The sequence below is a fragment of the Corythoichthys intestinalis genome, chromosome 22 (genome assembly GCF_030265065.1).
Source record: "Corythoichthys intestinalis isolate RoL2023-P3 chromosome 22, ASM3026506v1, whole genome shotgun sequence".
NCBI classification, from domain to species: domain Eukaryota; kingdom Metazoa; phylum Chordata; class Actinopteri; order Syngnathiformes; family Syngnathidae; genus Corythoichthys; species Corythoichthys intestinalis.
The window spans coordinates 16,650,716-16,669,332 of NC_080416.1; the positions used below are offsets into that span (position 1 = coordinate 16,650,716).

An 18,617-nucleotide genomic window follows, 5' to 3' on the forward strand; every position below is an offset into this window, starting at 1 on the left:
TTCTTGATAAAAATGTACTTCTAAGAGTAGTTTTACTAAGCCATACTGTTTACTTTTACTTGAGTAGATTTGTGAAGAAGAAACGCTACTCTTACTCCGCTACTTTGGGTTAGACTAGTCGTTAATATTTCCTATTTGTTCTACAAATTAGATTTCACTTCTTTTATTTATTTTTTTGCCAGGGACGCCAATAGCGGCTCAACCAGTTTCACCAATGAGACGTCGCAACAGTAATCACATGACTCCATTACACCAATCAGACTCAAGCTTTCCGTTCTAAGATCACACCGCCCTGTTCAATCACATGGCGTCTTTAATGCACTGTAAAAAAAGTAAGTATTCGACATAGAGCGCCACCGTGAACATGACTCGAAAGTGCAGATTTTAATCTCTCTCCCAGATTTTAGTTAGCACTGACTGACCATGGAAAACCAAGTATGTGATCCTTTTAGTTTCATAATAGAAAATATGTTTTCTCCACTAGAGGGCCCTCATGCTCTTTGGAGGAATAATGTTTAATTTCTGTTGATTTTTCTTCTCGCCGCAATTCAATGTTCGTTTTTTGTTTTGTTTTGTATAATAGTCCAGTATAATAATAACAGTTTCTATAGATAACTTCGTGCTGAGAAAAAAAAAGTACCATTGTTTAAAAAAAAAAAAAAAAAATCAAACACTTTAACCCCTTCAGATGTGAGCATGCTGCTGAAGGACATGACACGTTCGCGTCTCTAAATCAATAAGTACACTGAATTTAGTTGCTATTGCCACTTCTGGGAGATGATTGGACGAGACTTTACCCATCGAAATGGAATAATTAGGTTTAGCATGCCCTCTTGCCTATTTCTGGCTCCTTGAAAATGACCGAAACAAAACACAACTTCAAAAAGGCAAACATAAGTGCTCATTTCTCATAAAAAAAAAAAAAAACAAAACCTAACATTAAAAATAACCAATAAAAGCATGAAATATCCCTGACCAAAAATTGCACTTTGCTCTTATATTTGAGTAGATTCAAGATTTTTTTTTTTTTTTTTGCACAGCAGAAAAAAATCGGGTCTGAAGGGATTAAGCAGTTACTCATAATGTTATTACTTGAATATTCTTATCACCGAACTTTTTTTTTTACTTGAGTAAATTTTTTGGATGACAATTTTTTACTTTTTCTTGAGTAATGTTATTTTGAAATAACACTACTCTTAATTGAGTAAAAGAAACATTCTCTACCCACCTCTGATAATAGTATACATTTTTCTTTTACGTGCCTTTTCTTCATAACAATGGCACACTAAAGACATTTACTTTTTAAAGTAATGATGTTGTCATTAATAATGATGATTGCCTGAAAGAGCTTTAAGATATATTAGTCTACATATTTAAGAAACTAATCGAGGTTATTATTCAAGTACTGTACTGTGATTTTCATTCTATAGTTGTCAAAATGAAAATGATGCTCTGTCCCAAATGAGGTCTTTGGCATCATCTAGTGGTAAAATGAAGAAAAACTGGCTGATGTAACCTTTCATCCGAGTATGGATCTTCAATACGTGAAAATGAACAATGAAAGTGATGACAAAAAAGTCGATAAAAATCATGGTATGGCATTTCTTCACTTGGCTTTCAATCTTTGTTTAGAAGCCACTTTTACTTCTTAGTGAGTGTAATCTCCATAATCCCATTAAGACTGCTTAAACCTGTTTAAGAAGCAGCAATCTTTTTTCCACAAACAGGCGATGAAGATGAAGAAAACATGAAGGAAGACACACCGGTGAGTTTGTTTTGTATCTTCAAAAACTTGCTGTCTTGCATTTTAATGACTATTTCTTCATCTATTTCAAATATATTTATCTTACCAATTCTTAAAACAGTATATTCAATTTATATGAAGTTTTATTAACGTTCTATAGCCTACATTTGTCTGTTTACCTCAAAAGAGTGACTTCTTTGCAAAATATTGTTTTTGTTATTCATGTATTATTTCATCATTTCACCTGAATTATACTACTGGACTTTAGAGCCATAAAATGTATATTTATATAAAAATTGATAACACAATGTGATTGTTCTTCATCAGGTTATATTTCATTTCATTCTGCAGTACAGTTTCCATTCTTATTCAATTTATTACTTATGTATTGAGTTTACAATTGTGTTTTCTAATATATGCAGCATTTTTCGCTAAAAGTAATTTAAAAAATGACATATTGTTGGTAATATTTTTAAATGACCCCACAAAAAGTATTATGTGTTTGCTTTAATAAAAAACAAATTAATAATTTATGCAAATAAAAATGGCAAATAAGTAACTACACAAAAGTAAAAAGAAAAAAAAATGTTTAAGCAAACGAAATATGTGTGTATTCAAGTACATAAAATTTTGTAACAGTAAAAACTGTATGTAGATTTTGTACTTATGTACTAAACCACTAATGTGTGGTTCATTTGACAAAAAAATCACTATGTTTAATATTTTTGTGCATTAGTCTGGATGATTGAAATTCATAGTTGTGTTTTTGTTGGGATTGACACACGCCGTCTTTTGTTCAGGATGTTTCTCGACAGGAAAAAATGCCAAGCCTCCAAGTTAAAAATACCGCCTTGCGTCCGAACAGTCGAAACCTTCGCCCGTTGGCTAAAAATGGCTGCCATTCAAAAACACCTGGCTGCCATTTGTCAGCGACACATGGGAAGGAAGCCACGGGTCATCTTACGGCACCCTCGAGCTCCCTAACGTCCTCAGCGCAGTTGGATCTGGTGCCTCTGAAATTGCCGGGCCCTGAGTCGCCGAGGGAAACAATGAGACGCCCTTTGAAGTTAGCGCCTCTGTCTGACCACGTGGTGAAGATCCAGAAGCAAAAACTGCTGTTTCTTCAGCAAGAAGCTATGGCAGTCAAAGCTACGGCGTGTTCTGCGAACCTTAAAGAAATGAGACCTTCGAGGCCTCATCTGCCAAAATTGGAGCCCGTGGCAGCGAGCTGTCGTATTCGCCTGGAAGGTGTTCAGTGTCGAGGCACCGGCGCTCATTTGTGCAGCAAAATGGCACCTCCTGCTCATTCATGTCGCACGGTTTGCGGCGATGCCCAGCTTGAAGCCCCCAAAAAAGAAGTTGGAAGGCGTGCCAGGCTGAGGAAAGAGCGACACCTTGAAGAGGATCAAGTCATTGCTTCAGTGGGATTGGCGGTGGAACAAAGCAACCTGGAGGTCCGAGGCGCTAGATGCCAGCTAGGAAAGTGCATGGGGGGGACGAGAAAGTGTCATGAATATCCATTGTGATGTTTTGATTCAGGGACCAAGTCATATAATATTTTGTATCTGACAAGAAACTATGATCTGTAATTCATCGAATTAATCTTTTTTTTCCATCTCACTTGATTTGCTGAGAATCATTTGTTGGTAAATAAACGACAGTAATTTGTTCAATTTTCTGGTTCTATTTAGCACAGTTGCACAAATCACTATGATCCGAGTCACAACTAAGTCCTCCGTCTTACTTGTTGTTGTCGAGTCTCGAATTTATGTCGAATCAAGTCGAGTCGAGTCATGAGGCTATGTCGAGTAGAGTCACAAGGTTATGTCGAGTCGAGCCGAGTCAAGTCAAGTCACAAGGTTATGTTGATTCGAGTCACGAGGTTATGTCGAGTCGAGCCGAGTCAAGTCACAAGGTTATGACGAGTCGAGACACAAGGTTATGCCGAGTTGAGTCAAGTCGCGAGGTCGTGTCCTGTCGTGAGATCATGTTGAGTTGGGTCGAGCCACGAAGTCATGTTGAGTCGAATCACAAAGTCATGTTGAGTCGAGTCTCGAGGTCATGTCGAGTCAAGCCGAGCCAAGTCACAGGTTAGTCGAGGCCTTCACCATTGTGTTGGCAAAATTAATCACCTTGGGAACTGGCCCTGCTGAACTTGCCATGATGCGTCCACTGTCTCGGTCTGCGCTCAGTTGATTGCCATCATGTTCCATGAGGGTGTGGTGAGAGCGGCCACGGCAACCAAGCGGGTCACTGGCAGGCGAGAATCAATCTACGGTTCAAGTTTTTCGAGTCAGCTTATTGAGTCTTAAGTCAGTGGTTCACGATTCAAGCCAAGTTGCGTCTCGAGTGATTGCCTCACAAGTCGAGTCTCAAGTCTTGGACCCTCCCAGCTCAAGCGAGTCAAGTTCAAGTCTATACGTTTCTCCGAGTCGAGTTGTGAGACATCAAATATGCGACTGGAGTCCGAGTACCTGTCACTCAAGTCGAATTGTCTGCTATTTAGTTCCTAGTCTTGCTTTGCCTTACTTCATTTCAGTGATGGCTTTTTCGGAATGTGTTCGTCACTGAAGAACATATAGAAAATAATAATAAATCAATTTTGATTTGATGTGATCCACTTTGCAGACGTGGGAGGATGAAGGCTGGCTGGTCAGTCGTTTGACAGATGGTCTACTCTCCTCCTCCGGTGCATCACAGGCCCGTCTTTAACCCTATCACCAACAGCACCAGACGCTCTTCCAGACCGACACCATCGCTCATAACTCACATCTGCTCAGAATCATCATCCCATTTCCCTTCTCCTTCACACCGAGCCTATCTAAACATAGCCTGGCGAGAGCCGCTCTCACTTTCCTTGGCTACAAAGGTGCTGGAAATAGGCCTGGCATGGAACGGCTCTGTTATTTGTTGTCTGTCACATCTAAATGTTGACATTATATGCTTTGGAGCATTTTACTGCCACATCAGCTCGATAGAGATTTATTTCCAAAGAAGTGGCGGATGTCTTTAAAAGCAAATTACCATCGAGCTGTCAGTGATGCAGAAACTTACAGGAAGTATGTGTGACAGTCTGACCACACATGACATCAGGCTGCTTTACACAGCATGGATATTTTCAATCTCGAATCAGCACAGGCCTCTGTCTTTAAAGTAAGGACTTTTACTGTCAACATTCAGAATTATTGTTGTTAAAATTCGCAAGGAGTTTTGTAATCAGTATTTGAACACACAATAACAGTAAATAAAAACGAAGGAAACCGACTTACCAATGTACTTTGTTTTGAAGGGGTGTTTCTGTCTTGCTATGGAAACTCTCCACCATAACCCTCCATTTATCCTCCGTCCAGTCACATACGACACATGAGGTCAACATTTGCCTTCGAAGGAAAATGTCATGTGGGTTGTAAAATTGTTTGTTTGATGTACTCATTCACTTTGAGTACATTTTGCAAAAAATATAGGCAAATGAAAGGCAGCGTGCTGGAACGTGGTTAGCACATCAAAGCTTTTGGATATAAAAAAGATCTTGAATCGGGCCTTTCTGTGTGAAGTTTCAGTGTTCTCTCCCTTGCTTCCTCCCGCATAACAAAAACAAGCAAGTTGTGTTAATTAAAGACTCTAAATTGGCAATAGGTGTGTACGTGAGACGTCTATGTGCCTCACTTTGGCATCGTAATGACCAGTACTGAGTGTTCTGCCTTAAATTTAGCTAAGATAGGCCTTGGATAAAAATGACAACAATTCTAGAAAAAGCATGGCTATGTTAATTCAGCTCTATTTTTTTCCAATGGTAGCGACTGAGTTAACGAAAAGGCAAACCATCCATGAAAACATTTTAAAAACGACAGATGCTGTGGTCTGATGCGAATGCGATGTCAGACCAGTGCATAATTCATGTAATAGGATCACAGAACCACTGGAAGTTCCGACATCTAACGGTACGCCGTATGTAATGCTGTTCTGTAATCATTTGGCCAACTTAAACACAGGCCTGCACCAGAAGTGCACGGCCGGGCCTCAAAAGGGCGGTTCCACTGTGGCAATCTGGACACTTGTGGTGGCAGGATGGTGAAAACGCTAGAGAAGCTTGAGCTTGAAAGGAAGGGGTAAAAAGTAAGCGGGGTGGGGGACCAAAATATCCTGAAAGTTGGATCTATAATTGGCCACGCTTTTTATGTGTGAGTGAAGCATAGGCTACAGAAGCCACCACGTTTTTACCCCCCCAACACCATCACCGACATGCATGAAACCCAACACCCCTCCCACCACCACCACCACTGCACTGTTCCCTCCCACTTGCTTCAGCCATCCACAAGGTTCTTTCAACCCATCTCACAGTTTGAACTGCACACTGGATTTTCACCCAGGATTTTACGCCACTTTAGTGCAATTTGGATGAAGATGCTGCTGGGCTGCTGATACGGGTGGCGAGGGCCTGCAGGCAAGGGGTCGAGCTGACGCCTACAGTGGAGCTGATTGACAAGGCAGGTAAGAACAAGTCAGAGTTTTGATTAAACCAACTTAATCGTTGGATATTTTTGGTCTTTTTGCATGGGTTTGCATCAGGGACAATACAGCATGTTCTGCTTTTCAGATTTAACCAATCATTAACATGATGGTTCTGTTTTATACATCTTCACTTGCATTCCCAAGTCTACAATTGACAGAGTGTGAGAGGAAGTGGAAACAAGCACGCATCCTAAAACTCGGCAACAAACAGCTCGATTATTACTTTAACATATTGCGTGGCTGCTTACAAGGAAGACGACTGAGACAATGTGAGACCTGTGGGGAAACCTTGAAGAATTTTGGAGTGGTTATACAGGGCCGGCTTTCCCAGACAAATTGGTGGTAATTAGTTGCTGTAACAAGCCTGATCGGCTGAATAGCGCCAGTGAAAGCAAGAGGTAGAAATAGCCTAATGGACCATCAGATAAGAATACAATTTACAGTACCTTGAGTAAATAGGTGGTTCTCCTCCAAAATGTACTCCACCTTCACTTTGTCCGGCAAATATGCGATGACATCAACCTGATACTAGTAGTTTTGTATAGTAAAAGTGTCCTCTCTAAGCCATTTACTTTGTTTCTTACAGCAAAACAATGAATGGGATATTAACCACATTATTTTAATTGTAACATGGTTCATTCTAGCACTTTTATTTCCTGCGTTTCAGAAATAGGATGCTAAATTAGCCGTTGTAGATTAGCTTAGCAGCTATAAGCTAATTTGTGTGATGTCATCTGATGAGCAAAATGCAAAATGGAACAGAAAGCATCCAATGAAATTAAACTAGATGAAGCCCATCATACTGTAACAATACGACTCACCGGTTTGATTTAACAAATCACTTGGTTCTGCAACCATCTTGAACACTCATTTTATGTTCAATACACCCAAAAAAAGTACACATCTGTATGTGGTTTCCACAAAAAGATTAGCTTTGTTCCTAGAATACAGTTCTTTTAGCGTGTTCACTTAAGCGTAATTTGTGGTCATTGGCAGCAATTGGTGTTGAACTGAAATGCTATTTAAACTTCGTAAACTCCTATAGCAGCGGTCGGCAACCCAAAATGTTGAAAGACCCATATTGGAGCAAAAAAAAACACAGATATGTCTGGAGCTGCAAAAAATTGATTATAATGAAGGCAACACATGCTGTATGTACTGTATCTTCGCTATATTAGCCTACTATCAAAATGACTAAGTTACAAATACATAATGAGCCTTCATGATTACCGTATTTTCCGCACTAAAAGGTGCAGCTGAAAGCCTTCAATTTTCTCAAAAATTGACAGTGCGCCTTATATATGGATCAATATTGTTTAATAATGGCATGACATTCCATTTAGTTCAGCTTCATCTTGTGGATGCATAACGTAACACAACGCCAACCACCACTACTACTGCAACTTATAATGCAATGCGCCCTATACACGAAAAAAGTTTTAAAATAGGCCAATTATTGAAGGTGTGCCTTATACCCCAATGCGCCTTACACAGTCCCTGACAAAAGTCTTGTCGCTTATCCATTTTGTAGAAACAATTGCTAATAATCTGACTTTTAATTATTCAATTGGTTTCAGAAATGGCTCATATGAAAGCTAAGACCCTCCCAAATGATGATGAATGTACAAAAATATATTTGTTTCACAGAAAAAAGATTTATCATTTAATGAAGACTTAAAGGTCAAATTTTGGAAAGGCAAAAGTTTGCCACCAATAGAAAGTAGTGTGAAAGTTGAACCAAAAATGTACTTCAAATAGAAAAATATGTTACATAACATAAGCAAATTAAGTAGTGGTGCTGTTAGATCCAAATTTAACATTTTGTATGACTTCCATGAGCTTGAAGGACTGCATCCATGCCGCTCGGCAAGGATTCATACAATTTATTGATGAAGTCATCAGGAACATCAAAGAAAGCAATCTTGCATGCCTCCCAGAGTTCATCAACATCCTTGGGTTTCGTCTTCCATGCTTCCTCTTTCATCCTGTTCATGTCTGGTGAGTGGGCTGGCCAGTCCTGGAGGATCTTGATCTTCTTTGCCTTGAGAAACTTTGAGGTAGAGATTGAAGTAAGCGATGGAGCACCATCCTGCTTCAGAATTTGTCCCTTTTTATGGTTAGGAATGTAAGAGGCGGCTAAGATTTGTTGATATTTCAGACTATTTATGTTGCCTTTCACCCTGCAGATCTCTCGCACACCCTCATACTGGATGTAACCCCAAGACCATTTCTGAAAATCATTGAATGATTAAAAGTCAGGTTATTAGCAATTGTTTCTACAAAATGGATAAGCGACAAGACTTTTGTCAGGGACTGTAGTGTGGAAAATATTGTAAACCTGTATTTTCCCTGCAGTGCATCCTATAGAGAACAATGCACCACATTACTACACTGTTGTACGATGCCGCCTCAAGTTTATTCATTATAATATTAATGCATTAGAATAATGTTTGTGTCATGTTTGTCCTCCTACGGAAACCATATAAAAGCCAAAAAATATTATTCCCTCCCCCATCTTTTTCCATCTTCAAACATTTTTGAAAAAGCTCCAGGGAGCCAAGAGGGCAGCGCTAAAGATCTGCATGCGGCTCTTGAGCCGCAGGTTGCTGACCCCCGTCCTAGAGGAATACATCAGATTTGAACTTTGGGTTTGGTCTAACTGACTACATTTGAGTAAACTACTGTAATATGTTTGGACTTTAAGGCGCACCTGATTATATGCCGCCACCAACCAAATTTGACACAAAAACGGTAATTGTACATAGATAAGCCGCACTGGACTTTAAGCTGCAGCTGTCCTCACTGTATTATGTAATTTTTACACGAAAAGATATTAACCGGTAACACTTTATTTGACAGCGGCATCATACGACTGTCATAAGACCAAATGAACCACCGGGAAGCTTTGCACTAATTGGCTTCATTGCTCAAGAAGCTTCATTTGGCCATCAGTGCTCCCTTGGGGGAGACAGTAAACCTCTGCTGCCACCTGCTGTCAACACTGTTGTTGTCTAACATGCCTCCTAGCATGCATTGCAGCATTACAGATGTAAATAACAATCAACAGTCATGTTCTCTGCTAATTATTTATTCAGTTACTGTTCTAATTGTTTGATTAAATGCTAGCTTTGGTATTTGGGAACACTTCATTTGACAATGTTGCTATAAGACTCTCATCAGACCATTATAATTATGAAATGAGACAGTCATAAGCATAAATGAATGCTTATAACAGATGTGATTTTGTGTCATCCACTTTTGAATGGATGTAAAATATCCGAGCTGGACATAAATGGAGTTAGTGACATACAGTATTTGCCCGAATATAAGACGGCGTTTTTTGCATTGAAAAGAAGACTGAAAAAGTGGGGGTCGTCTTATATTCGCGGTCTAGATGTTATTCCCATTCACGACGCTAGATGACGCCAGATATCATTGAAGCGATGTTCTGTCATTACAGATTTCAGCTACTCTTAAGTTTAACCAGTTTGCAATATTTTATTGCAATGTTTTCCCTTATTCAGATTTGTTTCAAGATATCAGTTAGACTTCACTTTGATAGTTAATGTAGTTATTGCAATTTTGTTGTTTTATCACAATAGATTGGTTTATTTACATTTCAAAAACCAGAAGCCATTCATTTACGAATGTGATTGCACTTTAGTTTACATATTTAAATGTTCAGATATTAGGATTTGAATGAGGCGAAATAACATGCTTTTTCTCTCAAATTTATTGTTATAATCATTTGTTTCAGATGTACTGTAATTATTTTATGTATAAAAATTAATTTGGTGTTCAAAAAGTCTTTTGTCAAACTTGAGTCTTGAAAAAGAGGGGGTCGTCTTATAATCAGGGTCATCTTATATTCAGGCCGATACAGTAATTTGCCGAATGACACATCATGACATCTGTCATAAGCATTCAGTAATGCCCATGACAGTGTCATGTCATAGTTATGACGGTTTTATGACGCCGCTGTCAAATATGTGTTACCTGTTAACCCAAATAAATAAACAAATAAGCCACACTGGACTATAAGCTGCAGGATTCAAAATGAAGGAAACAAAGTAGCGGCTTATAGTCCAAAAATTACGGTAGCTTTGTTATCAGAATACTTTTAGCGTATTCAATGAAGCGTAATTTGTGGTCATTGGCAGCAATTGGTGCTGAACTGAAATGCTATTTAAACTTCGTAAACTCCTAGAGGAATACATCAGCTTTTAACTTTGGTTTTGGTCTAACTGACTACACGTGAGACAACTAATTGGTTAGATATAAATATTTAAGGTGGTTGAATAAGTGCACAAAGTTAATTACAGTCTAATCTCCCATAGACATCACCTTGGACTTTGAATCACCTTTTCCAGTATAGTGATGAGACAGTGTTATGGCTAGAACCAGTCATACACCCATCACTTGTGTACAATAATCCCAAACAAGGTTTTGTGTTAATGTGACACATTTGTGTCATTGCCACACAGGCACAAGTGGCACCTACCATATAATCGTGTGGAAGGACAGTAGAATGATCCTCAGAGACCTACAACTAAGAAAACCAAGAATCACCTCGATGGACTTCTAAATTTAAAAGCATGAAGCACGTCTAAAAACTGCAAAGTCATATTTTCTTTCTCATGCCATAGTGGTGTTTGGACATCATAAAACTAGTTTGGCACATTTTCCCAACAATCTTTGGTGAGACCAGTTTCCTCAGGGAGGCTAGTATATTTTTGTCATAGGTATTATTATCTTGAGAATAGATGACATTCAATTCCAGAGTGCAGAGCAGAAACCAAGAAATTCAAACTGGACACTAGATTAAAAAAATATTTAGATGAGAAACCATCTGATTTGCATTAGACGAAGCAGTAGACATAATCAAACGCATTGTTTTATTACCAGTTACATTTTGGTTTTCTTTCCGAAATAAGAACCGGCCAACTTGTGCTTGTTTTAAGTTAAGCATTCCTCCTCTTAATTGCCACTTGGGAAGTAAATGCTGTTGATGTTTCCACACACCAGAGACTTGGATGGTGCTAATAAACTAAAGGGAACCAACCCACACCAAGACCAAGATGGAATTCCGACTGGGATTTAGGATCACACTGGTCTTGGTCATCCTGGCAGTGACTTTTTTTGGGGAGAGCGTGAAAGCACAGAGGGCAGGTAAGATCATTTGGATAAGAACGTGTTAGCTAATCGGCACAGGATGATGCTCATGTGTATCTTTTGTTTATGCCAGGCTGCAAAAACGTCCACTATGATCTAGCGTTCATCTTGGATACTTCATCTAGTGTTGGCAAGGAGAACTTTGAGAAGATCAGGCAATGGGTGGCCAATTTGGTGGAGTCTTTTGACGTCGCCCCAGACAAGACCAGAGTGGCCGTGGTTCGCTACAGTGACCGGCCCACTACTGAGTTCTACCTGGGGAGACACCGGACTCTGGAGGAAGTGAAGCAAGCCGCCAGGAACATACGTTACCTTGGGGGGAATACTATGACCGGGGATGCTATCAGCTACACCACCAACAACATCTTTTCAGAGCAAAACGGAGCGAGACCTGCCGCCAGGGGGATCCAAAAGGTGGCCATTTTGCTCACGGACGGCCGAAGTCAGGATTATGTGCTGGAGCCGTCCAGGGCGGCTGCCAGGGCTGGCATTAGGATGTTCGCTGTAGGCATTGGAGAGGCACTGAAAGTGGAGCTGGAGGAGATTGCGGCTGAGCCAAAGAACGCTCATGTCTTCCACGTGACGGACTTTAACGCCATTGATAAGATCAGAGGCCGACTCAGGAGGAGGCTGTGCGAAAGTAAGTCGTTTGTCACTCAATTAATGTTCTTGGTTTGAAGACGCCACACCCTTGATCTGCAGTTCATTAGAGTAGGCCTTGGTTTGAACCTTCAAAGGCGTACTCTGACCGCCGAGCGCATGTTCTTACCATTCTGCTTCCTACAGTCGAATGGTTCTGTGGTCTACTCTTGTTTCTTTTCACCTATGTACAGCACTTGCAATTTTTCACTACAGGAAAAGATGCATTAAATCAATGTACACTTTATAAATTAATACACAAAATGATTGCTTGCTAATGATCAGTAAAGAAATAGTGACTTAAGCATCTACACGCGGCTGTAAAAAAGGAAGTTTTTTTTTTAATGCCAACAAAATTAGATCAAATTACTATAGTGCAGTGTTTTTCAACCTCTTCCGAGCCACGGCATGTTTTTACCTTGGAAAAAATCTTGCGGCACACCACAAACCAAAAGTGTTCCAAAATGACTTTCTGTACTGTATATTTAAATAGAATATAATTTTCAATTGTTATACTTACTCAATGTGAAACTTGATGGAACGTGAAACCTAATAGAATAGGTTTCGTCTCATCCCCGGTGAAAGTAAATCCGAACGAAACATTACCTTACCTTTGAGGTTTTCGCTTTATTTATATATATATATATAAATGTATATATATATTTTTTTACCACCACTCATACTAGAGCCTTCATCTGAGTCAAAATCTTTTCCAAGACTCACTTTGGATTGCACATCTACTCTACTTCATTTAATTAGAGTCATCAAGTGTCGATAGACAGAAAAGTATCCTATCCATTTTATCCATATGTGACGACCGTCAATCCTCCCCCTGTGTTTTCTTCTAACACATTGTCGTAGACAGCAAGATGGCCGATGACTAGAAATCCAAGCAGTTCTTGAACGCGACACGAGTAATACCTCGCTCACCTGCACACAACCGAGAGCCTTCCCACCTACTCCTTCCTTCCAACTGTAACTCCGCCTGATGACGTCCGTGTCCTGCTAACAAGGCTGAGTGTCCTTCAAAATACCAGACAAGTGACCACCCTATTAAATTTTATGAATGAAATTATTTTTTAAAAATACATATTTTATATAAATTAAGACTTTGGCGGTAAAATATTGTCTATTAAAGTAGTAACGCAATAAAATAAATGAATAAAATGAACAACATTATTTTTATAATGGGTCAAAATTATTTTTCAAACAAATCATGTGACTAGCACCTTAGAGACCGTCATTTGATTTGCTTGACCCTCCCAAAAAAATAAAACCTGAGGACAGAAGAGGGAAGGTGTATATACGTAATATTTTCAAACTTAAGCTTTCAAAAGCAACAACAACTACTGAGCGAGAACCAAGGATTGAAGATGAAGACCATGAAACGCCGGAGAGCACCGCCAAAAGTTTGCTCCACTAAAAGATGTTAACCCTAAAAAATGATGGGAAACAAGACGTTAACCCTAAAAAATGATGGGAAACAAAAATAACAACAACAAAAACCCCGCTAATTTTCAATGTATTATCATAAATGTTGCTGGCGGGACTATTCAGTCAAAAAGGGATGCAGCGTCTACTTCTCCACTAGGTCAGACAGAAATACACGCGCTCACGCATGCACGCACACACACGCACACCCCCCCCCCCCACACACACACAGCTAGGATGCCTGCATGTACGAGCATGGGCTAAGCTACTGTCCGAGCATATATCTTGTGACTAAGTTAATATTACTGCTGACACTGCGTTTCAGGGTCACAACTTTCAAACCCAAACCCCCCACCCCACCCCCCCGCAACAAAAGTCAAACTCCACCTATTGGCACACTGGTTGAAAAATACTGCTATAGTGTAATGTGGTTGCATCAGTGTGTTGCATAAGTGTTTTAATTTTACCATAAACCTGACATTTGACTTTTAGACATTCACCCATACATCAATTATATTTACAGTACAGGCCAATAGTTTGGATACACCTCAGTGCAACACAAATGAAGGTCCCAACTCCATTGATAAAGCAATAAATTGCACTAACCAACCCTGGAAAGTCATACCTGTGAAGTCAAAAAACATTTTAGGTGACTCCCTCTTGAAGCTCATCAAGAGAATGGCAAGAGTATTAAAAAAAGTAATCAGAGCAAAGGGTGGCTACTTTAAAGATACTGGAACATTGTACATGTTTTTAGTTATTTCACCTTTTTTTTTTGCTAAGTACGTAATTTCACACGCGTTCATTCATAGTTTTATTAGCTTCAGTGAGAGTTTACAATGGTGTTTTTTTGCACTGAAATAAGAATGAAAAACAGGGGGTCGTCTTATATTCGCAGTCTATACATTATACCCATTCACGACGCTAGATGGCGCCAGATATCATTGAAGCGATGTTCTGTCATGAAAGATCTCAGCTACTCTCCCCATTCACGACGCTAGATGGCGCCAGTTATCATTGAAGCGATGTTCTGTCATGACAGATCTCAGCTACCCTCAAGTTTAACCAGTTTGCATTGTTTTATTGCAATAGTTTTCCTTATTCAGATTTGTTTCAAGACTACAGTTACCGTTAGACTTCACTTTGATGGTTAATGCAGTTATTGCAATTTTGTTGTTTTATCACAATACATTGGTTTATTTACATTTCAAAAACCAGACGCCATTCATTTACGAATGTGATTGAACTTTAGAGTACAAATTTAAATGTTGCGATATTAAGATTTGAATGAAGCAAAGTAACATGCTTTTTTTCTCAAATATATTTTTATAATCATTTGTTTCGGATGTACTGTAATTATTTTCTGTATGAAAATTAATTAGTGTTCAAAGGCTTTTTTCAAACTTCAGTCTTTAAAAAGAGGGAGTCTTATAATCAGGGCCGTCTTATATTTGGGCCAATACGGTATGTATGATTACTCAGTTATCTATTGATTTTTGGGCTATCACAGGTTAAAAAAAATTTGTTGTCATGGGGTAAATGTTATTCTGCACCACTCTTGACAGTAATGGAGGATGTTGTTGCATTTTCCGTGTTAACTCATTGGCTGCTGTTGACTGCACTTGACGTCCAATCCATTTGAAGTGGGAGAGTTGCTAGCGAATGAACACTCATTCGCTGCCACCCTCCCAGTTCAAATGGATTGGACATCTAGTAGTCATAAACTCTGTTACAGAGTTTTAATTTTTCATAAGCCATAAGTCTGGACGGCTAACACCGTCCAATGGCACTGAACGAGTGCCTAAAAAAACGTGTTTTTTAAATTTTATTTTTTTATTTTTTATTTACGTAGTATTGAAAATGGTATTGAGTATTTTTTTTTAGTATAGCTATCGAGTTGAAAATTATATAGTATCGCGACAACAGTAAACTTGAGGTGTGACTATGCCTGTGGCTTATCGTCCAGTGCGGCTTATTCACGAGCAAATAGTTTTCTTGTCAAATTTGGTAGGTCTGGCTTATAATATTCCGAAAATTATAGTACTACATTTTAACTCCACATAAAATTTGTATTAACTTATAATCACTTTAATCTGGAGTGGTGGTGGTGGTGATTCACTCGGTAATGCGCCAAAATGAATTCTGCCCAGCTACAAGTGTACACTCTATACTGTTGTGCCAGTGGCTTTTAAACAATGTTTTGTGTTGTTCAGTGCATTGTATGTCAAGATAAATTGGGAGGGCACTAGACAGTAAATAGCCCTTTAGTCTTCCTGGTATGTAGCCTTACCTAACTAGTTGGTGCCCTTCTATTTTTCTCCATATAAATACGCCAAGGAGAATGATGGATGTGCTATACTCCAATGCATGGAAATTCCAGCTTAAAATAACGCCGTGAGGGAAGAGAATAAGGCTTTGTGTCTTCTTCAATGAAGAGGGAATACAGTACAAATTGTAAGGATCTAATTTTGTGGTTTCACTGTAACCTGTCACTTGGTCCAGTCAAAAAAAACAAAAACAAAGATTTGTTTCTAAGAAACCTTGGCTACTCATTCCAATGCGTCTACCCTTTAACCTTGAATAACGGAACCCTTGGGTGGCAGTGTTTCCTAAATGTAGATGACAGCAGGAGGCCAAATTTTCCTTAGAAGCAAGTTTTTATTTCTGTAATCTCTTGAATGACCACAGTGAGGATATAAGTATATCAGTGGTTGAGTTGCCAAGCAGTGCAAGCTATTTTCACCCAGAAAATTACAGCTCTCGTTGTTTTTAAGTGTGTCCAGTGCTGCCGCCCTGATGTCAGTGTTCATTACCTTCACCTTCTAATCAACACGTACAAATTAAAAACAAATAAACACCTGAACCTGAAAAATTAACCAAATAATGATTTCAAACAGTTAAAATATGCAACGGGGACATAAAATAAAGATTGAATGAACTGAAGTTTGCAATCACATTTTCAGTCCTCTGATAAAACAAATAAACTGTCTGAGATATTCCGTTCCACAAGGAAAGCTTTTTTTGCATGGCTTCCATTTTAAATTGCAGCGGGAGCCTTAATTATAGTTTGGAGTGCCACAAGTGCAGGGAGTAGTTGTCCGGCATGCAGAGTGTCATGGAAGCGCGACAGTAGCGCTCTTTAAAAAACGGTGACGCACAACCCTTGGTCAATTTCTACTGGGACTTGTGGGCTTCACAGACAATAAAGGCCTGTCCGATTATCGCTTGAAAAAGGAGTGAAGAGCATTCTTTCCTTTATTTCTGTTCCAAAAATATATTGTAAAAGCAAGTAAAATAACTGCTGAAATGATAAACGATACGTCAGATTTTATTCAAATTTACTATACTAATACCGGCAGCCCGAATATGGTAGTATAGAGGCGTGTCATAGGCGTCTTTAAGTCTGCATTCAGACTACTGTAGAGTGGTGTGAAAATTTTGAAATTTCTCACATTTCTGCGTGAAATCACAATCAAATGTGATCTGATTTTTGTCAAAATCACACAGATGTAAAAACAGTGTCTGCTTTAACTAAAACCACCCAAACATTTATAGTTTTTTTAAAAAATATTTTAATGAGGATAGCATGCAAACAATGACAGAAGAAGGAAAAATAAGTAAGTGAACCCTCTGCCTAAGGAGACTTAAAGAGCAATTGAAACCATTTTTTACCAAACATTTTAAGTCAAATGTGTGCCCAATTTCTGATGAGTGGTTTAAAGCTGCCCTGCCTGCTATAAAACGCACACCTTGTAAGGATTGTCTTCATGAGACGCATTGTCTGATGTGCATCATGGCTCGGTCCAAAGTGCTGTTTGAAAACCTGCGATCAAGGATTACTGATTTGTATAAAGCTGGGAAAGGATACATAACCATCTCTAAAAGTCTGGAAGTTCATCAATCAACAGTCAGAGAAGTTGTCTACAAATAATGAGAGTTTGGCACTGTTGCTTCTTTCCCAACAAGTGTCCGTCCACCAAAGATGACGCCAAGAGTTCAGCGCAGAATACTCAGAGTGGTAAAAAAATAACCCTAGAGTGTCTGCTAAAGACTTACAGAAATCACTGGCACTCTCTGTGTACATATCAACCATATGTAAAACTATGGCCAAGAATGGTGTTCATGGGAGGACTCTACAGAAGAAGCCACTGCTGTCTAAAAAAACCCATTGTTGCTCGTTTAATATTCGGAAAAAGGCACTTGGACACTCCACTGATGTTTTGGCAAAATGTTTTGCGGACTGATGAGACCAAAGTTGAATTGTTTGGGAGTAACACACAACGTCATGTGTGGAGGAAAAAATAGAACAGCTCACCAACATCAACACCTCATCCCCACCGTAAAGCATGGTGGAGGGAGCATCATGATTTGGGGCTGTTTTGCTACTTCAGGGCTTGGACAACTTGCAATCATTAATGGAAAAATGAATTCAAAACTTTATCAGGATGTTTTGCAGGAAAACCTGAGGCTGTCTGTCAGACAGTTGAAGCTAAAAAGAGGATGGATGCTCCAACAAGACAATGATCCAAAACACAGAAGTAAATCAACTTCAGAATAGTTTCAGAAGAACAAAATACACGTTCTGGAGTGGCCAAGTCAAAGTCCAGACTTGAACCCCATTGAGATGCTGTGGCATGACCTAAAGACAGCGATTCATGCCAGACATCCCAGGAATCTGATTGAACTACAGCAGTTTTGTCGAGAAGAACAGGCCAAGAGCAGTCCTGATCGATGTGCCAGACTGATCTGCAGCTAAAGGAAGCATCTGATTGAAGTTATTGCTGCCAAAGGGGGGGCACAACATATTAAATTTGATGGTTCACTTACTTTTGTCTGTCATTGTATGTATTCTATCCTCATTGAAATATGGAAACCTATAAATGTTTGGGTGGTTTTAGTTAAAGCAGACACTGTTTTTTCATCTGTGCGATTTTGACAAAGATCAGATCACATTTGATGGGGATTTTATGCAGAAATGTGAGAAATTCCAAAAGGTTCAGATACTTTTCATACCACTGTACAGGCATATCTGATTCCAATCGGATTCCTCCTCAAATCTGATATTTTAAGACTGACTGTTCACACTATTTTAGCAAGTGTCCAATTCAGATTTGGGCCT

At 39.2% G+C, this 18,617-nt stretch overlaps 1 protein-coding gene across 4 annotated transcripts in view; it reads left to right on the forward strand.

The window, feature by feature from the left end:
- Positions 1-1,057: 1,057 nt before the first annotated feature.
- The window catches only part of col22a1 (collagen, type XXII, alpha 1), a 75,327-nt gene continuing 57,767 nt past the window's right edge, over positions 1,058-18,617 (forward strand). The window contains exons 1-5 of one of the 4 annotated variants that reach the window (XM_057828464.1): positions 1,058-1,765; positions 4,373-4,897; positions 6,133-6,235; positions 11,282-11,425; positions 11,502-12,068. In XM_057828464.1, coding sequence (XP_057684447.1) covers positions 11,335-11,425; positions 11,502-12,068 — 658 coding nt within the window. In that variant the 5' untranslated portion in view covers positions 1,058-1,765; positions 4,373-4,897; positions 6,133-6,235; positions 11,282-11,334. Of the gene's footprint in view, positions 1,766-4,372; positions 6,236-11,281; positions 11,426-11,501; positions 12,069-18,617 lie in introns of all 4 variants that reach the window. The other 3 variants (XM_057828463.1, XM_057828465.1, XM_057828466.1) reach the window with 3 other exon arrangements.